At 39.7% G+C, this 23,502-nt stretch overlaps 1 protein-coding gene across 1 annotated transcript in view; it reads left to right on the plus strand.

Annotated features, from left to right (window-relative positions):
- ALDH1A2 (aldehyde dehydrogenase 1 family member A2) overlaps positions 1–22,880 on the plus strand; it is a 56,706-nt gene extending 33,826 nt beyond the window's left edge. Inside the window, exons 6-13 of the mRNA XM_009563695.2 lie at positions 1,232–1,360; positions 1,493–1,606; positions 10,342–10,444; positions 13,340–13,524; positions 14,267–14,431; positions 14,881–15,038; positions 15,849–15,923; positions 20,608–22,880. Coding sequence (XP_009561990.1) covers positions 1,232–1,360; positions 1,493–1,606; positions 10,342–10,444; positions 13,340–13,524; positions 14,267–14,431; positions 14,881–15,038; positions 15,849–15,923; positions 20,608–20,680 — 1,002 coding nt within the window. The 3' untranslated portion in view covers positions 20,681–22,880. The remainder of the gene's footprint in view (positions 1–1,231; positions 1,361–1,492; positions 1,607–10,341; positions 10,445–13,339; positions 13,525–14,266; positions 14,432–14,880; positions 15,039–15,848; positions 15,924–20,607) is intronic.
- Positions 22,881–23,502: the final 622 nt, after the last annotated feature.

Raw genomic sequence — 23,502 nt, forward strand, 5'->3', positions numbered from 1 at the left:
TCCTCATCCTCTTTCACATCCTAGCTTCCATCAAAACACATGCTCTTTGGCAGCTTTGTAGCATAAACAGGGCTATATACTACCCTATAAAGCTCCTCAGAGCTCTCCTTGCGATACCATTAGAAGTGCAGGCTGTCAGCACACTGTTGGCCCTACAGCTCCCCTCCCACGTTTATATACTGGAGATGGAATTAAAACATCACTTTGTCTCCAGAGTTTATAAACAACTGAGGGAGTAAAAAATTGGGTGTTCGGTGAAGGAAAGACAGTTGTGTATTTTTTCAAGCTAGCCAGGGGCTAGAGGGATGTCCATGAGAGTGGCAGCTGATATGCATCAGGCAATAACATGTTCTGGCCAGTGGCTGACTCTTTGTGACTGATATTTTTTATTTTTTCCAAAGAAGATTATTATAAGCATTCAGAAGAGTGATTGTGCAAATGCAGTTATTTTTATTACGCTGGCATTTCCACTGAAATCAGGGGGACTATCCACCTAACCTGTTAGGATCAGGCCTTTATGCGGAAAGGCTCGTTACTCTTACCTTTATCCACAACTTGTTTGTGCATCAGACTAATGCAATTCACTACCTCTTCTGCGGACATTGTATGAAGTTGAAATTAATGATGATACAAAAGGTTATTTCAGCAAAAAGTGTTTATCAACTCGTTTTTTACTGTTCTTTTAGTATCTTCCATATAAATTGCTCAGTAAGAAACTTCCAAGAAAATTAAATGCTTTGACCAAGCATGGAGAGTTATTGATTTTTATTGTAATTCTGTCAATTAAGGATTATATAGTTTTGAGTATAAATTTTATGTCCTAAGAAGTATTCAGGGATAGGATATTTACATCAAAAAATGCTTCAGCGTGAACAAACGTCTTTCTAAATGTATCAAAAGCAAAAACTATTTGTCATGAAGGAATTAAAGTGCCAGTTGCAAAACAGTAAACGAAAGGAAAAGTTGTGACTAAAAAAATTAACAGGTAACAGAAGATTCTTTTATGAAGACTGTGGGTGGGGGCTGTATTGCTTTGATCAGGAGTGAAAGAACTAAAAGGTCACTATTGTTGCTTTCTTAATGGCAGTAATTAAAATAAAATCGTTGCTTTGTGCTGGGAAAGATTTATGTTGAGGATCAGCCTGAGAAAGTGAGGTAGCAGCTTGACATCTTGAAAACAAAACATCACTGCAATATTTTTCCATCTATCAACTTTTATTTTTTCCTACAGTGGAACTTCCCCCTGCTGATGTTTGCATGGAAGATTGCTCCAGCTCTGTGCTGCGGCAATACGGTAGTTATTAAACCAGCAGAACAAACACCACTCAGCGCTCTCTATATGGGAGCCCTCATCAAGGAGGTAAGAATAATCGCTAGGAATAATGTCTCTGTCTCTCCTTGTGGGGAAGGAGCTACCAGCACATGCCTGGTCTAATGTGCTCTGTCAGTTTTCATAAATCATGCTTCCCTTCATTCATTCTTATTTTGACAGGCTGGCTTTCCACCAGGAGTTGTCAATATTTTGCCAGGATTTGGTCCGATTGTTGGTGCAGCTATAGCATCTCATGTTGGCATTGATAAAATTGCTTTTACTGGATCCACTGAGGTAAGAGGATTTATCGACATGCTACTGTAAAATCTGAGTAAATACTTAGGGAGACGGTATTAAGTCCTTGTGCTACATTGCTCACTGTCACTGAGTAAAAGAGCTACATCTAAAGAATAGTGCTCTGTCCTTCCCAGCTTAAACTTATGTACCGCAGTACTTCCGAAGCAAAAATGGCTTCTTTGCTCTGGCTGCTGCTGTGCTCAGCACCTCAGCACAGGGGATCTGCCTGGAAAAATATTGCTGGGATTTCCTGTGGGCTTATGAGGATATGAATCACAGGCATGTAGGCAGAACATCCCATGTATATCACAGCACACATAAATGCTGCTTTAGCATCCATAATTTGTGTATCTCAGCATACTTGGGGGAAAGGGGAGAGGAAGGGGGCAAACTGAGGAAAATGTACTTCAACTTTGATGCCACATTCAAGAGTATTCAGGATGAGGTCTAAAAAAGGAAGGACTGCAGGGAGAAAAGGAGATTGTCCAAGGACTGTTCCAAAAATGACAGAAAGAAGCTGGCCAGAAGATGAAGAGAGTCAGTTGTCTCCTGGATGCTAAAATGACTTACTACAAATCTATGATGCAGATGTTATGGAGGAGGTTCAGTCTGAAGACGAAGGCTGTAATCTATGGAAAGAGTAACAAATCCCTCAAAACTCAGATTGCAGCTTGCTCGCAAATATGTGCAAAGCCAGCTGTTATCAGGGTTGGGGCGGGGATGATAGAGGTACTCCAGACTAAAGTCACAGGAGAAGGGGCCTTATCTCGGCGTCTGAAGGCAGGCAGAAAGGAATCTCAGCAGGAGTTTCAGGGCTGGTTATATTTAGAGAGTGCTAAACCCAGACCTTTTCAATTCAAAATCTGACAAACTATTGTATGGAGTGAGCTAAACCCCAGGGATCTCATCTCTCTTTGATACTCTTGAGTCCCACTCGTGGCACTGGGAGGCTTTATGCGTCCCAGGGATGCTGCTCTTCACAGTGAGTCAATTTGTTTTTGATTTGAGTTGATATATTCACTGACCAAGCAGCCCTACTAGATACGAGTGGCTATCTCCCTGGCGGGCCCGGGGCTTGCAGAGACCAGCTCAATTCTTTCAAATAAATTATTCTGGTGGAATTATCCTGCAATTGAGTTTGGAAGTCACCATACATGAGCATAAATTACCTGAAAAATACAGCTGCAGAATTTGCATACAAGCACAGTTGTTTTGAAATTGCTAAATGCCCGTACATTAATTTTAGAACACAATATACACAGGTTACATTCTATTCCCCAGATTATTCTGTGGGAGTACTCTAGTAATTTCATCTCCTGTAACCAATTCAAATTATCATCCTGGAATACTGAAAATTTTAATATGAGCTGATTACCCCCGATAAATTAAGTTGAAACAATTGTTTTCATAAAGATACGCGATCATTGTTTAAGATAAATATTCTGTTATACAGGATGTTGCACTGTTTGGAGGAGGAAAAATACAGATGGGTTAGGTTTCAAAGTTGTCTTTTGTAGCCAAAATAAATTTTTACTGTAGTTCCAGACAGCTTCAGTTTAATAGGCATTTAAACTCAAAAGCTGTGGGTTTTATACTAACTCAGTGCCTACCTTTAAAAGCCTTACTAATAGGAAGTGAAAAGCATTACAGAGATGAAAAAGCAATTCTCTAAGAACCTAAAGCAAGAACAGATGGAACATTTTAATGCTGAGTTAGTGTAAACTATTCCATATTGTTTCTGATTTCCTGTAACACTGAATTTTTGTAACAGTGAGTCAACATTGTAACATTTTAAACACAATCTCCAAACAGATTTCAATTCCTAATGAAATAATAATGGAAATATTTTGCCTCTCTGGTCTTGTCTGAGGCATGCCAACTGTACGCTCCAGTGACGTGGGTTTCCAATAGCCACCAGATATATGTAAATGCCATGATACTAACTTCCATTCCCCCACTGCAGCCAGGAGCCAGTTAAAGCAGTTAATACTTCCAACCCAAGCAAGTTAATGATAAAACCTATTAGCACAAATGCAAAGACCTTCATGTTTAGACGTCTGAAGCACAGGTTTTTCTCAAATTTTCACCATGAGATTCTTTTTGGAAAAAAAAAAAAAAATTCTTTAAGTTTGCAGTACATACTTACGGCTAATGGAAACTCCCCATTTGCCTGTAAAAATCACGAAAATAACAGGCTATTATTATCAATTTCCTGTGAAGTTTTTTTAAAAGGCTGAAAATAGGCTGCTCGTCCTACAATAAACTTAATATTTTCAAAAATTTGTAGAACCCAGTCCATAGAAATAGGAGCCAAAAGGCCAAGTTCATGACCTTAACTCAATAAAGCCTGACATAGCCACACCAAAGATCCATCCAGCCTAGCACCTTATCTTGCAACATGACCGGTAACAGATGCTTATAGAAGAAGAGAGAATGTGTAGAGTGATCCTTTCCTTGCTGTAGCCTTGCAGATTTTGGGAATCAAGAATTTAAAGACTTCCTGAGCCCAAAGGTGCGTGTGGACAATTGTATTTAATAGCAACCCATGGCCTTGTCATCCATGCATTAGTCCAGCATCTCTTGAAACTTCTGACTATAGGGAGGCCTCAAGCCCATACCTATGCAATGACATCACAGAAATGACTTCTAATTTATAATACTGATTTCTGATTTCTGATGCTGTCCCAGTTTGCACTCTTTTCTGTTTCTTAGAGTCTGTAGTGCTTTGAAGAAATGTTTTAAGTACTACTATTTACTTTTCACACACTCCCCTCCCAAACAATGTGTGAAAAATCATAAAGAGCTCTTTCTCTGTGGTACTGTCACTGATTCCACCCCCTCTGCCTCAGCTTCTTCACTGTTGCATGTATTCCTGTCTATTTGAGTTCCTTTCAAAAAATTACTAGCAAAAATTTGATTAAAATAAAATTCAGTCATTTATGTTTTCTGAGCTTAAGAACAAACTCACACTCAGGATGCGTGGCTTACCCATGTGCTGCTGGGCTGCAGAGCTCCGAAGCTCAAGAGAGGTTATACAAGTCTCTTCCTCAGTTAAATGAACACAAGACCTTAGTTATTTCCAAGATAAGTGCTGATGAGGGGACAAGTTTTACACGTATCAGAAATGCAGAGCGGTTCTTCATATTACATTCTTTCCATCTGAGAGAACTTTTGCTAAGCAGCAAAGGCGATGGGCCTTCAAATAGCAGAGAAAAGCAGCCACCAGAAGCTGCCTTGCTTTTCATTTGCCTTTTTTTCCACTCATATCTGTGAATTCAATTAGAAGCTTTGCAAATACATCCATTTTGACTACTGTGAGCCGTGTCCGTATGTGTGTGCTCCATTTGAACGGAAACTGTGCTCCCATAAGTTCCTGGTGGACATGGAATAGTTGGGTACACTGTGTTCCGGGCTTAAGATTAGAGACTTTATGGAGAGCAAGAAGTTATACATTTAAAACGTGCACTTATTTAAAGCACTGGCTGGATTAAAAATTGTATTTTGCTTGTTGCAAAAGTTTAATGAGTTCTAATAACTTCTGTTCAAAAACAAATGTGTTACCTCCAAATCAGAGTGGCTTACAACTCTCTTCAGTTGTTAAACACTCTCAAGATGAGAATTATAGATAGCACACAAAACATTTGAAGCCCTGGCCAACAAGAAATGTATCCAAAGTGGCTGGTTTCCACTTTGTTCCAACTATGACCCATTAAAATGCAGACAGATTAAAGATAGCATTCAGGTCTGTGTTCATGCACTTCTGTAGAGTAACCCAAATAAATATCCAACAAATTGGTTTGGGTGCCTGTGTAAACAAAAGGTCTATAAACAACTGCAATAAACCTCAGCAAAAGAGTCTGCATTTTGCTTGGCAGAATGTTTTCTTTATGCACTTAGATTAACAAACCATGATCTCATCATTAGTCAACAAGATACCAGAGAAACCATCAAAGCAAACTACAGGAAAGTTGAGATTGATTCATGCCAAACAAATGTTTGTAGCTAACAGCTGTATTAGCACTGATTCTAATTTACTCAGCAGGATTCTCCTTTCATTTCCGAAGTGAGATGAATGTCAGAATGCATGATGTAGTCAAAGTGTCTATCTACTGCACGAGCAATGACTTGTGTCAGCTCTACTGGATCACACAATCTCTTGCTGGTTTTGGATGATATCATGAAGAATAACATCCTGGCATTTTCTGCTTTAGCAACAAGAGTCCAAAAGGTGATTTGACCTATTCTGAGAAGCCTGTTAGCTTACCGTGCTGCACACCTGCCTTGTTCAGTATGAGGAGGATTGAGGGAGGCTACATTATCATTCATTCCTGCTTCTGCGGAATCTTTTTGATCATATCTTAGGCAGCTTGTGCTTCCTGAATGAAAAGTAATTGTTTCCCTTTTCCTTCCTTGGTGTTTTTTGTAGAATTTAGGGAGCTGTCCTTGGACAACTGTTGTTGTTTAAGAAGATTCATCTTCTTAAAACTGAAACAGAGTGGTGTATCAGCCTTGTCATAGTTAAGCTGAGTTTAGCCACAGACTTCCATAGGGCCAGGTTTTAACCTAAGGAACAAATGAACCATTTATAGCTCAGGATTCTCTCCAGCAATTGCAGTTTTTACTTGTGCTGCACTATTCACTATGCTTTTTTTCAGGGCTGCTACTCACACAAGGCATTGCACGGTCAAATAAAGCTCCTCTTCTTCTTGTCAATATTTGAAAATTCACTTGTCTTTGCTGGAGACACACCCTGCATGTGCCATCCAGTCCTAAAATGTTTCTCAGAAAGAAAACTTCAAAAAATATCAAAGTAAGCAGCAGCATGTATTTGAAGGTTTTGCCAGAACACTGACATCCAATGCCTCAAGAGCTGGAGAGAGAAAACTGCAATTCCAGAAAACATAGACATTTTCTGGCTGATGATTACATCTCTTCCAAACTTATTCAATCTCTTGTAACTTAAAACATTTATTGTTCTTCACATAATCTCCCAGTATCCCAAGAAAGGTATAACAAATGGGCAGGGCAGTTACTTAAATGCCTAAGTAACTGAAGAAGCATGTCTCCTCTGTCAATTTTTGCACTGTTCATGCAATCGCCATAGCTTTCTGTGCTGTCTTACCTTTGCACAGTCTAGTCTTATCTGTGGCAGTACATAAGAAAATTGCCTGCTGTTGCAGCAGACTGCTGTTCCCCTACAGCCAGGTGTTCCCAGATGACTTAATGTGTATCTGCTATCAGAGGAAGGTTCAGAGCAGAGGAGAAGCCAGACATCCTGACTGAGCAGTAGAGGAAGTATCACAAACCTTGGAGGTTTGCTTTTGACTCATGAGACTTCCAGTGCTTTAACAGCAACAGGCAACCCCACCTGTACCATTTAGAAACATTGATTTCTGTCTGAGAACAGACAATTAGGAGAACATGAAAGGCCACAGACTTTTTCTGCAAAAAGTATTTAAAATGGGACTGCATAAGACTCCTCTTGAAAGAGATATTAAACTTCCAGTCACAGAAGGCAGAAATAAGCAACAATCAAATATTTTCTATCATGATACACTCTCAATTCCTAACGTCATACAGTTCACAGTCCAGAAAAAAGACCCTTCCAGGATTATTCTTTAAATAGCTTATTTTGCACACGGGTGCCACAAAAATGCTTCTTTAATCTTTGTTGTTGTTGTTCTGAATAACAAATTGTTTTCTGAGATGGGCCAAATTACATCTGCTTCACCCTCCAGGCAGCTTACAAGGTTGTGGTACTTCACAAGCTATCCTGGGATACTCCTGATATCAATCTTGAAGCCCTTTCAAAACAAGGATGGGGAGTCAAGGCTTTCTCTGCCAACATTCCTGCTGAATAATCACACAGCTCCATTATCTGTGGAGGAGTCCTCTTCCAGTGTTCCCTCGCAGGGCAGTACTACCTACTGGGAGCTCAGGGATAGAGCTGAGAGACACCACAGGAAGCATGTACTGAAAGACCATACAGATTGCAACGCTATCACTTATCCCTTTCATGCTGTCTCGCTCCATAAAGAGAGGGTCGGTCACAAAAGGCTGCCTTTGTCACCATATAATCACAGCACTGGTGCCTTCCTTAATACTTTTCTCAACCTGTAAGTGCACAGGGCACAACAGGAGCAGAGCAAACAAAAATGCTGAGCAGCAGGAGCCCTACCGCCCTGACGGCTACATCGATTTCTGATGGGAAGGACATAGGGAAGCTGTCTGTTACATTTACACTTGGAAACTTGACAACCACCTCCCTGCATTAACAGTACTCTGGGTCATATTTTTCCAAATTAACATCATTGCTTCCAAACCCTTCGGACTTTAGTATTTGCCATATATATAATATTGGGACTTGGATATTTGCTGTTTGATTGTTTGCATAGAATCCTTTCAAAATTCTTTACTTACACGGACAAAAGTGGTAGAATGGAAGGTGAGGAGGTGGTGAGCTGGACAAGCTGCCCTGGCTTCCTTGGTTTGTTCTGCTCTTCATGAGTGTTTGATGGAAAATAGGTGGTGGTTGTTCTTTGAGAGAGGGAGGTTCAAGGCAGCGAGGGTGTGAATGGCGTTGGCTGGCACTGGCTATAAACACAAAACTCTCACGCATTTTCAGTGTACATTTTCAGCACAGTTTGAGAGACTGGAATTTCCAGATGACGTGCTCTATGCATGCAATGGGGTGGAGGGCAGAAAAGGTCCTTCTTTTTCATGTTCACTTCTGGCTGTCAGTCAAATGCAGCAATAAAATCAACTCCAATTAAGGGGATATGCAAGGAATTTCATGATAACGTCAACACTCCATTCCATCAATATGAGAGTAAAGAAAAGAAGTTAATTTTAATTTATTTTTTTTTAAAAGAAATAACTTCAGCTACACTTGCCTGTGATATCACCAGATAAACAGTTAATCAGAAAGGTACATGAAGTAGTTGACAATTCCTTCATTATCCTGTGGGGTTTTAGCTTTGTTTTTTTTCTGTGGGGGCCCTGGTTTCTGTTTCATTTGCTTTCTGATTACTCCAGTGCTGACTTAACTTTCTCCAGCAGACTGCCTTCAGTTCTCTAAGAGGTTCAGCTTCTCATCCATTAACCCCTTACTGCAAGGAATCTCACTCACATGACCTTAGAAACAGAAAACAGCTAGAGATATCAGAGTAACAGAGTGTATGGAGAAAAAAGTCCAGCTGTGGATTCACTCCACAGTGAATTTCACTTCATTCTGTGTGACCCTAAAACATCTCTCAGTTAAAAGAAAGCACTTGTGAAGGTTCTCAAACTTCTCGTTATTAAATAGATACTATTAATCCTGTGTTTTACCCCCTAGGGGCCTAAACCTACCTGTAATGACTACCTTAGCTGCAAGATGGGCATACCTACACAGCAATAGTATAAAATTTGATCTATTTTGGATTCATTGATCCAGGGAGGGGAGAATTTCCAGGGAGGGAAGAATTTCCGGGGAGTACAGCTGCCTCCCCAACTGTACCGATGGGGAAACACGTCAAATACGCAGCTGTCAGACTGCTACTCAATGTTCTTTGGTGAGATCTACAATTTGTGGCTGCTCCAGCTGACCCTACCATTTAAAAAGACATTTTGGAGGTGCTTTTGACCTCCTCAACTGCTATGAAGATTGTCTGTGATGCAGCTGAGGGTCAGGTCTGGAACGGTGCTTTTGTATCTCCTTGCCTTACTTAGTATTCTGCTGTGTGCTGTTAATCCTGCAGAAAAGGCTGGTGATTTCGTCAGCATATTCTGGATCGTGTTTTCATGGTCAAATTACTTAATCCTCTGGGCATTGAAAACTGTATTTTGAGGAGAAGAACAGATGCCTTCCTACAAGCAGGCTAGCTAGCACTTTAGTCACGCTGAGTAAATGCAGTAATTCTGAAGCTAAATGCAGTGATCATTGGGGGTAACTCACACCTGGACGATATAAAGAAGTATGATAGCAGTTATTACTAATGACAGTAATAATCTTAATACATACTCAGATACCACTTCTATTCTTCCCCCCTTGGAAATTATATAACAAAACTTCCTAATCATAGAATCATAGAATCACCAGGTTGGAAAGGACCCACTGGATCATGAGTCCAACCATTCCTAACACTCCCTAAACCATGTCCCTAAGCACTTCATCCACCCGTTCCTTAAACACCTCCAGGGAAGGCGACTCGACCCCCTCCCTGGGCAGCTGTTCCAGTGCCCGATGACTCTTCCCATGAAGAATTTTTTTCTGATATCCAGTCTCCCCTGGCGGAGCTTCAGGCCGTTCCCCCTTGTCCTGTCCTCTGTCCCTTGGGAGAAGAGGTCAGCTCCCTCCTCTCCACAACCTCCTTTCAGGTAGTTGTAGAGAGTAATAAGGTCTCCCAGTAGTTAAAACCTTATGAACACACCAGTAGTTTGGATGGAAGTACTTACAGTTACATCAATTTCAGATTTTTAATTTAGCCCTCCTAAAGCTGCTTAAAATAAAGCCCAAGCTGTTCTAGCACAAGATACAAGTGGGTGAAGGGTACAAACACTTTGTACTCTGCCTTATCCCCTCTTAGTTTCTAGAAAGAAGCCTGGAAAGCTTCCACTGCTGGTGAGAATCTGCTTGGACTGAAGAACCTGCTGGATTATTCAAAGCTCTGTTCCAGTGATAGCCAACATTGGCTGTTAAAGTGAGCTGTATGACTACATTCCCTGTAAAATGTGTCTCCATTTCCTTTCAGGTTGGGAAGCTGATCCAAGAAGCAGCTGGAAGAAGTAATTTGAAGAGAGTTACACTGGAGTTGGGTGGGAAAAGCCCAAACATTATTTTTGCAGATGCTGATTGTAAGTCAGCACTTTCATATTTCTCTTAAAAACATGTTTGTGTGACATCTTTTGTTGTTTTTTTTTAAGGCATATCTTTCATACAAAATGAAACAGACCACTATAACTGTATCTAATTGCACTTTTCAATCTTACAGAAGCAGCCTAAGGTGTGATTTTTTTTATAAACAGACAACATTTGAACCCACAGATTCACACGCAACAAAAAGATAGAAAATAAGTTATACCGAAGCATACAGAAATGTTGCTATTCCCAGTCATGGTCCCACACACGTTTGTGATCCCAACCTCTGCAGCAAGGTGGTTTAGTGCTTTAAATCTGGAAATTCTGTGATTTTATTTTTCTTCACAGCAATTGTAAAAACGAAGAGCTCCAATTTACATTTGATTTGCTAATCTCATCAGTGCAGTATTCCTTTGTTAATCTGTTTTGATAGTAGCTATAACTGGAAGTTATTCTATTTTTTAAATTTTCACAATTGAAGAATTATGTATTGAAATCTCCTCTCTGCCACTGTCAGCAGGGAGCTGAAGATTTTGGCAGCTGAATGGTGTTGTGCAGCTGAGATTTTTGGCACCTGAGAAGGTAGAGGACAGCTGTTTAGGATAGGATAAAAACACAAACCTCAAGTTTTTGCCTAAATGATCAGCAATGAAATAGTTAAAATTGTTGATATCTGAATTGTCTGCAGAAGGGTTTGACGTTAACACCCCATTAAGATGAACGGGAGGGTTCACACCTTGCTTTGAGCTGTTGGTTCAGGCTGTGGGCAAGCACACTGCACTTCATGCATTTTCTGAGACCGTTGTGAGCCAAATAAATAGACATATAAGGATTTGGTCTTTTAATTTAAAAGGGGAAACTGAATAGAAGAATGATTCTGAATAGCTTAAATTACAAGAGTTGGTTACAGTGCTGTATTCCTTTTCAAAACTTACCAATGTCTGAAAGACTAGGGAAAGCTTGAGAACTTTCAGCAGTTTTTCTACATGCAAATGTTTTAACAAGTTGGGGGGGGCTAAATTACAGCCAGGGTCGCCCTGCTAAGCTAAAAAGGCTCCTGTCAGCTGGAGCCAGATGCAGATGTTTACAGCCTTTTAACCCAGTTACTCATCTTCAGATCCAACTCACCACCTCTCAAACTTAATAACTCAGACTGGATCACCTGAACACTTCCAGTACACTAATGTGTGCTGGGCGAAGGTCTGTGTTATGGCCTTCCACAAGGGAAGGACTATAGTCTCCTCGCTGTGACATGAAGCTGCAGTTTATCCATGACTTGCTGTTCTCGCCAAAGACAGTTGAGGACCTCGGGGGGTCGAGTTATGGGCAACGGGGGAATAACGGCACAGAGGAGAGCAGAGTCTTCTTCAGGACAGCCGGTTCCACACTGCTTCATACTTGACCTGAGATCCAGACTCCAAAGGTCTGATTTTTTAAGAATAGCAGATTATTTGCTCAGCATTGCAAAGGAGCTGTTTGTTCTGTCTGAGGAACACTCTTTGTCAAAAGTTAGGAGAAAACATGACAAAGCTGTTGAAAGTTTAGTCCACCGAAGAAACAGAGAAGAATGGTTAGAGCCCCTCATGGTGAAAAACTGTTAACAATAGAGGAGGAAACATCAGTTAATCAGTTCTGTCCACTAGTGTTTTCAATCTCCATGGAACTGCCTGGGAAAATTTGAATGTGGTCCAGGGAACACCTTCTGTAATTTTTTTTTTTCAAGATCACACCGAGAGCAGAATAAGAAACTGCTGTAAGATGCAGTTGTCTAGCACACGCTGAAAGTAAAGCTCTGTTGCTTTGTTTATTCCATAAATGATTACACCTTAAGACACATTCCAAAGTGCTACAGGTGATAACAAAGCTATTACAGTGCTGTAGGACATCACTCTCTAAGGATTAATTTGATGTTCTTGTCTAGTCACCTATTACACCAAATGGGAGAATTTAGCTCTGAATGTCTAAATATGACTCGATCCTCTCTCCTGCTTGGATAGTGGGCATGTTAATTGTACCTCCAGGAAAGGTAGTGTAGAAATCAACGGTTGATTGTTTTATAACTGACCTATGTATTTGAAACCTCACCGGGACCCCTATATAGGCCAAGTAGATGTTTCCGTCTCACAGAAAAATAATCAGGCTTTTTGGGAAGGACAGGTCTTGCCATTATCTACGTCAAACTCTCTCAAGTACTTGTTTGGCTGTAATTCTCACCTATGCAGTACTAAACCGAGTGCAAACTTGGGGTTACAGACAAATTTTCCTTTCCTCTACTGACCCCAATCAGACAGACTTCTATAACGTGGAGCACAATCCGCTTCCAAGGGTCTCTTGAAGAGTTTTAGTTGATAAATTACATGTTGCTGGCATATGAGACATTGGTGAAGTTGTTCTTGCAACAGACTACAGACTGCTAAAGCATTGTCTTGACTTACATTTTACTACAGGTTATTAAGCCATATTCTGTGGCTTGTGTCACAAAATAGCATGTGGAATGTATTACACATGGACCTTTCTTTGACCAGACAATGCCTGAAGTCTCAAGCAGTCCCTTGCAATCCAGCATTTCTGAAACAGTTGTACTGCTCCTGTTATAATATTCCTCCATTATAGCTGTGTATGAGGTGGAATATGTGGGGGTAAAAGTCAACATCAGACGTTTAAAAACTCAGTATTTTCACAGGGATTACAAACAAAATGAAATGAATCATCTCCATTTATGACCTGACACAACAGTAGTATGTTTTGATTTGGCCACTGTCTTTTCAACCAAATCCTACCTCTGCTTTGAAGTTTTGGGAACAGGGCACTATGTAATACACATGACTCTGGTGCAATAGCAGATGTGCCTATGATGCTTCAGAGCAACATATGCTGTCTTGGTTTTTTAGTGGACTACGCTGTGGAACAAGCTCACCAAGGGGTCTTCTTCAATCAAGGTCAATGCTGCACTGCAGGCTCACGGATTTATGTGGAAGAATCAATCTATGAAGAGTTTGTTAGAAGAAGTGTAGAACGCGCAAAAAGGAGAGTTGTGGGAAGTCCTTTTGACCCAACTACGGAACAAGGTCCGCAGGTAAATTAATAGTGCTTCAGCTCTACAGCCTAGAAGGTGCCTGGAAGCATTTAAACTCTTCTAGGACAGAGGTCAGTCAGTGCATACTCACTCATAGTCCAGCGTAGCTGACATGATAAGTCTTTTAAAGATTGAAATTCTAGAGGAGCAGATAATCTGCACAGCTCAGAAGTGTTTCTTGTTAAGTAAAAACTCTTATGTTAAATAATGATAAGTTTGCCTCCCAGCTTTAAAAGCAAGATTCTTATCTTCATCCCCAAAGATACAGCAATAAATTGCAAGAAGCTTTTTTTTTCTCTGTGGGCACATACGTTCAAGAATTGTCTACAATTATAAACGTGCTTGTATATCACTAGAGAGACAGGAATTCTAAGCAAAGGTGGGCAGAACTGGAAATGTGTCTTCAGAAAACGTCCCTGCCACTATTAACAAGCTGGGCTTGTATCACTTTCAGGAACTCAACTTGGGACAAAAAAATAATGATCTGCTATGTTTGTGCTTATAAACCAGATTGCTGATCAAGAATGTGGGTTGAGCTTCATACATAAGGAGACACATCCTTAAGGCGACTGAGCCCTAGGTTACAGTCAGCAGCTATTTGTACATCTTTGGCGTCTCCAGCTCAAAGAGTACTGTATTTAAGCATGAGTCTACTCACTGGGACATGACTTGCCTAAAAAAAGTTCTGACATGATTATCAAGTGTGCAGTCTGCAAATCGAATGACTTCTTCTCTCTTTCAGATTGATAAAAAACAATACAACAAGATCTTGGAACTGATTCAAAGTGGCATTACCGAAGGAGCAAAACTTGAATGTGGGGGTAAAGGGCTCGGAAGAAAGGGCTTCTTCATTGAACCTACGGTGTTCTCCAATGTAACAGACGACATGCGGATTGCAAAGGAGGAGGTATTCACATCTATGGGCAACATCATTTTAGAATGTCCTAAATATGATTTTGTTTCCCCTATGTTTACTTCCTGAAACAAAATCTTTAGAATGAAAATTACCACTATATTAAAAAAAAAAAAACCAAAAAGAGTAAAATCTTTTCAGAACATCTTATGCACACAGTTTTTATGACAACAGTTGGGTAAGGAAGCTTAATTTTTGTCAGTGGCTGTAAAGTCTCAGACCTCAATGAAGGGATAAGGGAAGAATGGATGAGTTACACTGTGGCAAGTGCTTTGGGAAATTCATGTAGTTTTACAGACAGCTATTATCACTATTAAATCTTGCTGTAGGAATTTGAGAAGGTATGACAGGAGAGAGAAGACACTTTAAAGAGCAGAATAAAACAGGAATAAAATGCCTCTGAGCAGTCTGGTTTATTAATTAATGATAAATCTTTGTTGCAGATTTTTGGGCCTGTTCAAGAAATACTGAGATTTAAAACCATGGATGAAGTTATAGAGAGAGCCAACAACTCTGATTTCGGGCTGGTAGCTGCTGTCTTTACAAATGACATAAACAAGGCCCTGACGGTCTCTTCAGCAATGCAGGCTGGGACAGTCTGGTAAGGCAGAAGTTATCACACTCCTTCTCTTGGAGATAAAGAGTTTGACTCACTATCATTATGGCACTTCGGTTTTGCACCCTTTGTCTGAAAAATGCTTATCTGGAGCATCCAAGTGGTGAATCACTAACCAAGATATGGAACAGTGCTAGGGAGGTGGTGTGACTGTGCTCACTGCAGGGGAATGATACCGAAAAACTGGAAAGCACCTTGCTTCCCATGAGCGTGGCAGCCACGCTGCTGACCTGCAGTACTGCAAACAAACACAGCAGAGTAGAAATGATCCTTTCTGTGCAGCTGAGGAATCCTGTGAGGTTTCTCCTAAAGGCACAAAGAATCACGTACTTTCTGCAGCAATAAGGAACTGAGAGGACACCTCTTCTCTCTAGTGCTAAAGGAATAAGTAATGCCACCTATATAGTTTAATAGCTTACAATTTAATATATCAAGCCTGGGTAAAAATCCATGATAAATCAGGGAGAAAAAGCACAATTTTGAGTTTAATAGTTCCATGTTATAAACTGGCACTGAGGTTTGTCAGGAGATTCATTACAGTTGGTTACTGAAGCTGTGTCCAAGTGTTCGGTGCCCTCCTCCAGTTCTCACAAGCCAAATCCCTTTCTCCTTACGAGTGAGGAACAGAATGTTGGGTTTGTGGCATAAATTCCTCATATCTTTTCAACAAGAGACAAGTTTGCTGTTAATGAGGGGTATACAGTGTCCTTAGCTCCATAAGTTTCAGCTTCTCTCTGAATTGTCCAAAGGTCTCTCTGACAGCTCAGTTGGACTTAATGCCTATTCCTGTTGCAGGATAAATTGCTACAATGCCTTAAACGCCCAAAGTCCTTTTGGAGGATTCAAAATGTCTGGCAATGGAAGAGAGATGTAAGTATTACACTCCTGTCTTCTAAACTCTTCTCAGCTCTACAACTTAATAAGCATTAGTGAATCCTTCCATGCAAATTAAGATCAGGAAATATTCCCAGCTGAGGATCAGGGCATAATATAAGATGACTGATAATCATTGCCAGTTCTAAATGCAATTCATTTGCATGGTAAGACTATTTCCTTTTTCCTTTTTGGTTTGTTTTTCCCCCCCCCCCCCCCCCCAGTCACCGGAATCCCATTCTTACGCTTAAAGAAGCTGAAAATTTTCAAAGTTACTTTTCTGAACTTGTAACCTATGTTTTCTGAGAGTTTTTCTTAGCCACAGTAACCAGCACTTTTGCAAAAAGATTCTCTTTTTGGTACTGCTGTATATTTTGTCTCTCTTGCTATTTTTTCCTTTCTTTACCTCTTCCTACATTTATTAATATAAGTACATCTGAATTTTATTAAAAAGTTATCTATGTCTTCCAGATTTATAAACAATGTTAAGTGAAATCAGCCCCAGAGAAGGATACACAAATGTGTTTACATCCCTTTCAAAAGATTACCTTCCATTACAAAGCTTTCTGTCTTTTCTCATCCCATTTAGAACTAAGTGCCAGATATTTAGAAATGGACCTCCACTGTCCCGTGTACCTAATTTAAAGTCTTACCAGTTTTTAATTCTTATTACAACCACAAGGAATTTTAGCAATTGCATCAGCCCCAGATTGGTTACACATACAAAGGATTCAATTAATTTCTGTGCAGGAGGCATGTACACCAGATACGTCTCACCTAAGCTTTCGAAATAGCTTATGGCTAATGGCAAACTCAGCAGTAAAACTAAAGTAAGGTCAAACTCTTTAAAACTTTAAATATGTTGGAGTATACAACTTGATCTATAAAATAAGTCTACGCAGTCTGAAATATTTTACCTCATTAGGGAGTACCTGAATAACACATTCATACTATTCTCCACATTCATGAGTTATGAGGTGATCTCACACTGGCATAAATATGTCAGCTCATCTAACTCTTATCATTGTGAAAATATTCTAAAACTACTAAGCTCAACAGAGCACAGGAGTAACTTGACACCCAAGAGTGACCCCATTGACTTCAGGGAGGTTAACTGTGCAAACAAAATATGCACATATTGATACCATAGAGTTTTTGAAAGGAGAGGGAAATCAGGGAGCACCCCAGCTCCCATGGAATCATCTCCAGTAGTTGTACACTTGATTTGCATCTACAGCTTTGAAAATATTCATCATAAACAATAAATGTTTGGAATGGAAATAATCTCTGTCTCACAAGGATGCCTGAAAACTTGCTTATGATTAATTATTCTACTCCTTTCAGAACCTCTTTGATCAGATATCACCTTCTAATTCGCCTCCTCCCCCTGCATTAATATCTGCACACTTTTTATTAAAATGCCACACTTTCTTCGATCCCTGTTTTTAGGGATACATTCTACAGCATAAATAATGTTGAGTCAGGCAATCAACGAACAACAACAAAAAAGAAAAATTAAGAGAAAGCACCCATACGTATGTGTGTCATTGCTAAGCCAATGCTGTGCTACAGCCAGATCATAATCGTGCCACTGTGCTGTCTGTGTTGGCACTGTACTTCCTTGGACTTGTTTTGTTCCTGCATTTAAATTCACAGATTTTTATCACGCATGGGGAAAAAAATGAATACAGAAAGCCAAGATCTTCTGTACTCATTTTACACTCCCCCAAATCATACCAGTAGAGAACCAGAACTCATGTACACAATACAACTGATTTCTGTTTATATTAAGGCTTCTTAAAGTATTCTTGTATTCTTAAAGGAATCTGAGAGAGGGATTTTTTCACATTTACACTTCTTTGAAGCTTCTTACCACTACCTGAGTGGTGTAAAATTTAACTCCTGTAACCAAAAATCAGGTGACTCATCCCAGATAGCCACATGTGGCCATCGTAGTATCAGATAGAAGCCCACAAGATTCTGGTCTCTGTCCAAACGTCTTCAGGGGACTGAGGTGATGCTCTACTTCAGAACTGTCCTTTATTGTCATAGGAATTATTATTGTCTGGGTAGCTCTGAGATTCAGCGGTGCATGATTGCATTCCCAAAAAGAAATGCAAACAGGAAAATGGCATGGAGTTATAATTCTTTTCCCTGCCTTTTTTCTCTTGGTCTGAGGGAGGGAAGAGAGTATGTAATACTTATTTTTTGCAGAGCAATTTGTTCCCCTTCCCTCACAGCTACACAACCAAGGTATAGTTTGTTATATATCATATATATATATGATATCATGCAAACTTGACCCTCGAGCTCCTTCCTTTTCACAGACACAACCCTTTTGCTCACTGTGATACCAACCCACAATCCAAGAAGTGCCAAGGTGGTCATAGAACATGATGTTACTGCTTCCTACTTCCCTGTATCAGGCTGTGGGGACAAGTGAGCCCTTAACTGAACACATGCTGACTCTTCTCTGAATGTCTGGAATAACCCATTTTCCTATTCAGCAAGAGCAACTTTTTAACTTTCGAAAAATACTTGCCTTAGAATTCAGCACAGTCATCCACTTCCAAACTTTCAGCCAGAAAACAAACTTATAAGGCCCTGAAGCCTTGAGCTGAAGAAACAGACAAATAAATATATGTAATTTTGTTTGCCAGACCAAGCTAAGAAATCAATTGGCAGTTGGAACATACATAAAGACACTGGATATTCTGTTGGCTAGGTTATCTGTTGACTTCCAAAAATGTGTCCCACAGGTGTCTGGAGCCAAGCCACAGCCCAAAGCAGAAACTTTCACACAGAGAGACCTACTAGCATTAGTTATTGGGCTCCATGCGGCTCCCAGTGACAGCTTCCACTGAGCCATAAGGGAATGGTTCTGTCGCTCAGCTGAGTCTGAAAAACAGCTGAAGTTTTTGGTCATTCTTTGGAGCCAAATCTACCACTTCCTACTGAAAGCTAGGAAGTAGGGTGGTCCAAATCAATGGGAAGCTGTCACATGTCAAAAAAACCTGTACTAATGTATTTCTTTGCATGTTCTTAGACTCTGTTAAATCTTAAAATGCTTACTGAATCATGAGTCTAACTGAAATATGAACCGCTGCGTCTCATGTAAGGCTCACCAAGCCAACAGGCACATCAGAAAGTTTTCAAAACTGCAGAAGGAGTGAAATGGGCTGGCAAATCCTGATATTTCTGCCCAAGTTAATTAACTTTCTAAGGAAGATTACAAAAGTTCCTCCCCTGCTATTATATTTCATGTAAAATTTATGGTGTAGAGGTAAATATGAAGTAGATTATGCAACACCAAGTTCATATAGAGGGGTTAAATCACTTTGAACAGTTGCCCCTCATGCCATTCTGAAAGCAACAGTTGATAGAAGGAGGTTCTGAGGAATTGCCCTGAAATATTCTTTATGGTGCCGATGGCATTAAATTCTGCACAGGGGAATTCAAGGGAAAAGTAGTGTCAAATAGTAAACGTGATGACATGACATACATGTCAGCACTTTTTAGATTTTCAAATAAGTAAAGGAGCAGCATTGGGTGTGTTTTAGGGGTGGGGATAAAAATTTAACCAAGAAACAAATGTCTGCAAGAGCTTCTGCAAAAGAATCCCCATATGAGTTTATATAGAGGAGATACTATACTTCCAGACTCGGGCTCTACCTGTTTTGAGACTTTGTTTTCTTTATATACACAGCAGCCAACAGACATATTAGAACTTAACTAATGATGTGACTACAACACACTTCATTACTCAAAATATGCAGAGCAAATTGGAAATACCTGTGCTTCAGAGAAGACAGGCATAACTCTCAAGAAGCCATGCAATATCCACTCTAAACCTCAGCAGAGACATCTAAGAGATGAGCCAGGCTGGAGACTACAACAAAATCTACATAGCATCCAGAAACGCCCATTTTTTAAGCATAATTTATGCCAAGCAGAATGCAAATCCCTCAGAGCCATGTGTCAGATGACCGGGACCCAGCAAGGGTCTGGCTTTGAGCAGTACAGAGAATCTTAAATCAGATGCTGTGCCAGGACAAAAAAAAAAGAGGTCCTCTCTGTTAGTCTAGTGGAAATCTGAGCAAGCTGACCACCCCTTCACAGCACCTGCAAATGCTGACTTCTGCTGCTGGATATTTTGTCAAGGGAAAAAAGATCAGTGGGTTTGGAGTCAAGCATCTTTATCTAGGGCTGTTCATTTTCCATACTACTCAGTTTGGGCCTTCTCTTTCTTGAGTATAAGCAGCATATAATATAATATAAGCAGTATAAGTATATAATATAATATAATATAAGCAGTAATTTCACTGGCCAGTGGTGTAGGTCATCTTGTTTGGACATTTTCAAGGTCTGGAAAGGACAGATGACATCAATTCACTCCCAACAGTTCCATTGATGGACAGGGAGTATTTCTGTGTTTTATGTCCTTCTGTATCTCCTTGTCAAGTGCTGAAGCATTGTTCTTTTGACCTAAAATGAAACTTTATCTTCAGGTTTTTTGAAAGATGGCATGAAAGGAAAGACCTACACAAAATATTGGTACAACAGAAACCTTCACCAAGAATTTAAGATTACACTTTAACTTTCACAAGGAATCACTTTGTGTGTTTATGCTTTATGAGGGATTAATGTCTTCTGTAAACTGATGCTGCAACTTGTTTTTTAGGGGTGAATGTGGATTGAGAGAATATTCGGAAGTTAAAACTGTGACAATAAAGATCCCTCAGAAGAACTCCTAAAAAGATGAAGGACCACATTGTGCAGAAGAGCACATGATGCCACCCTCTCTACCCCTTATGGAGACCAGCACTCAGGAATAAAAAGTGTTACACAATATATATTTAAGAAATTAAGTTGCAACATATATACTGGGCACATAACTGCATACGGCATGCAAATCAACTCTGCATGGTTTCATAAAACTCCCCTGAGAATCATTACATCTTTATAAAACAAAACATAACAAGAGACAAAACTGCTGTTGGGCATCATTTACTAACGGTTCTAGCTATAAAACTGTTAAGTGCAAATGCATGCATACTCACATTTATCTCTTCTTTAAATAAACAAAATAAGTCTTACTGCTTGCAGGTTGCCTTCTCAAACAGACCTGCCCTGGACCAGTTTCTAGTTTCAATCAGGGCTTTACAAGCCAGATTTTACCCAAAATGCTTGCAATGAACAACATAAACAAGAATCATTGACGTTATTAAGAAAGAAAAGACACTGAACGGTAGTGAGCCCAAACCTGGCATACTGGCAGCTTTCCAATTAGCATGCTCACATAAAGAGGTCAAACTGGGGAGGAAATTCAACCATTACATGGACAATGAAATCCAAATACTTATCAGCGAGATTTGGTTTTCATGACCCACAGTGATCTGGCTTTCAAAGCTTATTTTCATAATGACTTTATGTCTTGCTATAAGCAAAAATCCTCCCTCACTTACGAGAACTTGAAAGGTTTTACCTGACTGCCAAAAGACCACGGCCAGACAGGGTAGGAGGGTGTTAAGCACGGGAACAGATCCCAGGGCTTCACAGAATATTTCAGCTTTCACCGCTTGTCTAGTTTTGTCGTTGTTGTTGTTACTGTTGTTGTTTTCACCTTTTTTCTTTTTTTAAACAAGTGTGTGCACACCCAGACTCCATTTATTTGTCTGCTGTTAAACTGCCTGTGATTACACTGGGAATTAGTAAGTATTCGTTACAGCAGGGAGGATCCAGCAAAAGCCCACCTGACAAGAACTAATCTAGACTTTATTTTCTTATTAAATGCTGGCTTGCCATCCTCACCCTGCTCGTGAGCCTCAGGTGAGCTTACTGGCTGGTACTGACTCTTCAATTATGTCTGTTCTTTTTTTAGGCCCAGGACAAAAATATGAGTGAGTTCTTTTAGAAGTGAGGTGTTTAAAACCTGTCACATTATTACCTGCAGCCAACAGAATCTCTTCCAACTTGTAACACGCAAACTTAACACCATCTCTTTCTTCTTTCCAGCTGCAGAGCTCCTTGATTCCCCAGACATTTTTAAAGAGCTTTCATTTTATGTTTTAACTTAGAATTAAGAAAATTTATTTTAAAAGTACAGTAAATCATCTACACTGTGTAGCTGCGTTATCTGGGGTCTAAGGACAGAATGTGACCTCAGGTGTAACAGTTTTCCGAGCTGCAGAGTCTATGCTACGAACTGTTGAGAGCTCCAGACCTGATCAGCAAATCATTTCTGCATGTTCTTAACTTCCTTTCCTCTCTGAGGAATACCTCTCAGATTTGAAGTAGTGTGTGTCCTTAAACATACTGCTGGATCACGGCAAGAGTATCCAGCACTTTGTAGTGTGGTGGCCCTCAATATTTTGTATTTCTAACTCATGTCAAACTGTGTGTGTTTTTAAAGCAATATGTATACATGATGTAATTCAGAAATGATGGTACGGTCACAGACATGGACATGAATCAGAATATTCCTGAGTTGTTAAATGCAAGTGCCATATAATTCGACTGTAGTGTATGTCAGAGTGAAGAAAAACAAAATACAGCAAATAAAAAGATTAGTTATCTTTTAAACTGCAATATAAATATGAAAAAAGGAGATTTTGCTTCTTTTCTCCTATTTACTTAAAAAAGAAACTTCCTGTGCTAACAGCATTTACACCATGTACTCTTTTGTATTCTTTTTGTGTATTTTGTATGTCTGTGCTTTATTCCCAGTACATTCAGGTAAATAATATAGAGTTGCCATTTCTTTCAACCCTGTCGCTGCAGCTCCATTTGATGTACATGGATTTGTGAAATCCTTTTTTTAAATGTACCATCTGCATGGACCCAACAAAACATTTTTCCAGTCCCTGAAGCTTTTTGTTACAGTTCTTAATCATGTATATAGTTATATGTTATTAAAAAAGTAAAAGGATATTTTCTATGAAGTTTTTTCCATTAAAAAGGTTTAGAGAAAGACTTTAGACTGTGAGACTCCTTTATTGTTGACAGAGCTACAAAAATATTAAAAAAAATATTTTCTTAGCAAAAGATCTGCTCTCACAGTAGCTTTATTTTCATTTGCAAAAGTGAATGAAGTAAAAGGCCAATTACATTTTCTGGAATATTATTGCAGCTGTATGAAAAACACTTGTGAATTGCAGATCTAGGTCATAGCCAAAGTTCATCCTCACCCTCGTGGTCATAAAGTTTAGCTATTGGGGAAGGTCTGAAATCATCAGAACCAGTGGGGCACCCTTGCAAACTGCTGCATCACAGCTTGAGTCTTGGATAACGTTTAAAACAATCGCGATGCCTTTTCTTTCTCTAGTAGATGAGTCACAGAGATGATTAAATTAACACTCGGGTCTTTTATGGAGTGATACTCTACTTGTTTTTAATTTCAAAATGCTAAAACACAGGAAAAGGACAGACTGAATGGTATCGGACAGCCAGTAAAATTCATGTGTCCAGGTACTGTACAGCTCTCCCTCAAGCAATGCCTTTATCCCTGGGTTACTTTCATTGCCAGGAACAGAATTCCTCTTTTCAAATGGTGCCCATGTAGATAAAGTAACTGGTC

The sequence above is a fragment of the Cuculus canorus genome, chromosome 12, assembly GCF_017976375.1.
Source record: "Cuculus canorus isolate bCucCan1 chromosome 12, bCucCan1.pri, whole genome shotgun sequence".
NCBI lineage: Eukaryota > Metazoa > Chordata > Aves > Cuculiformes > Cuculidae > Cuculus > Cuculus canorus.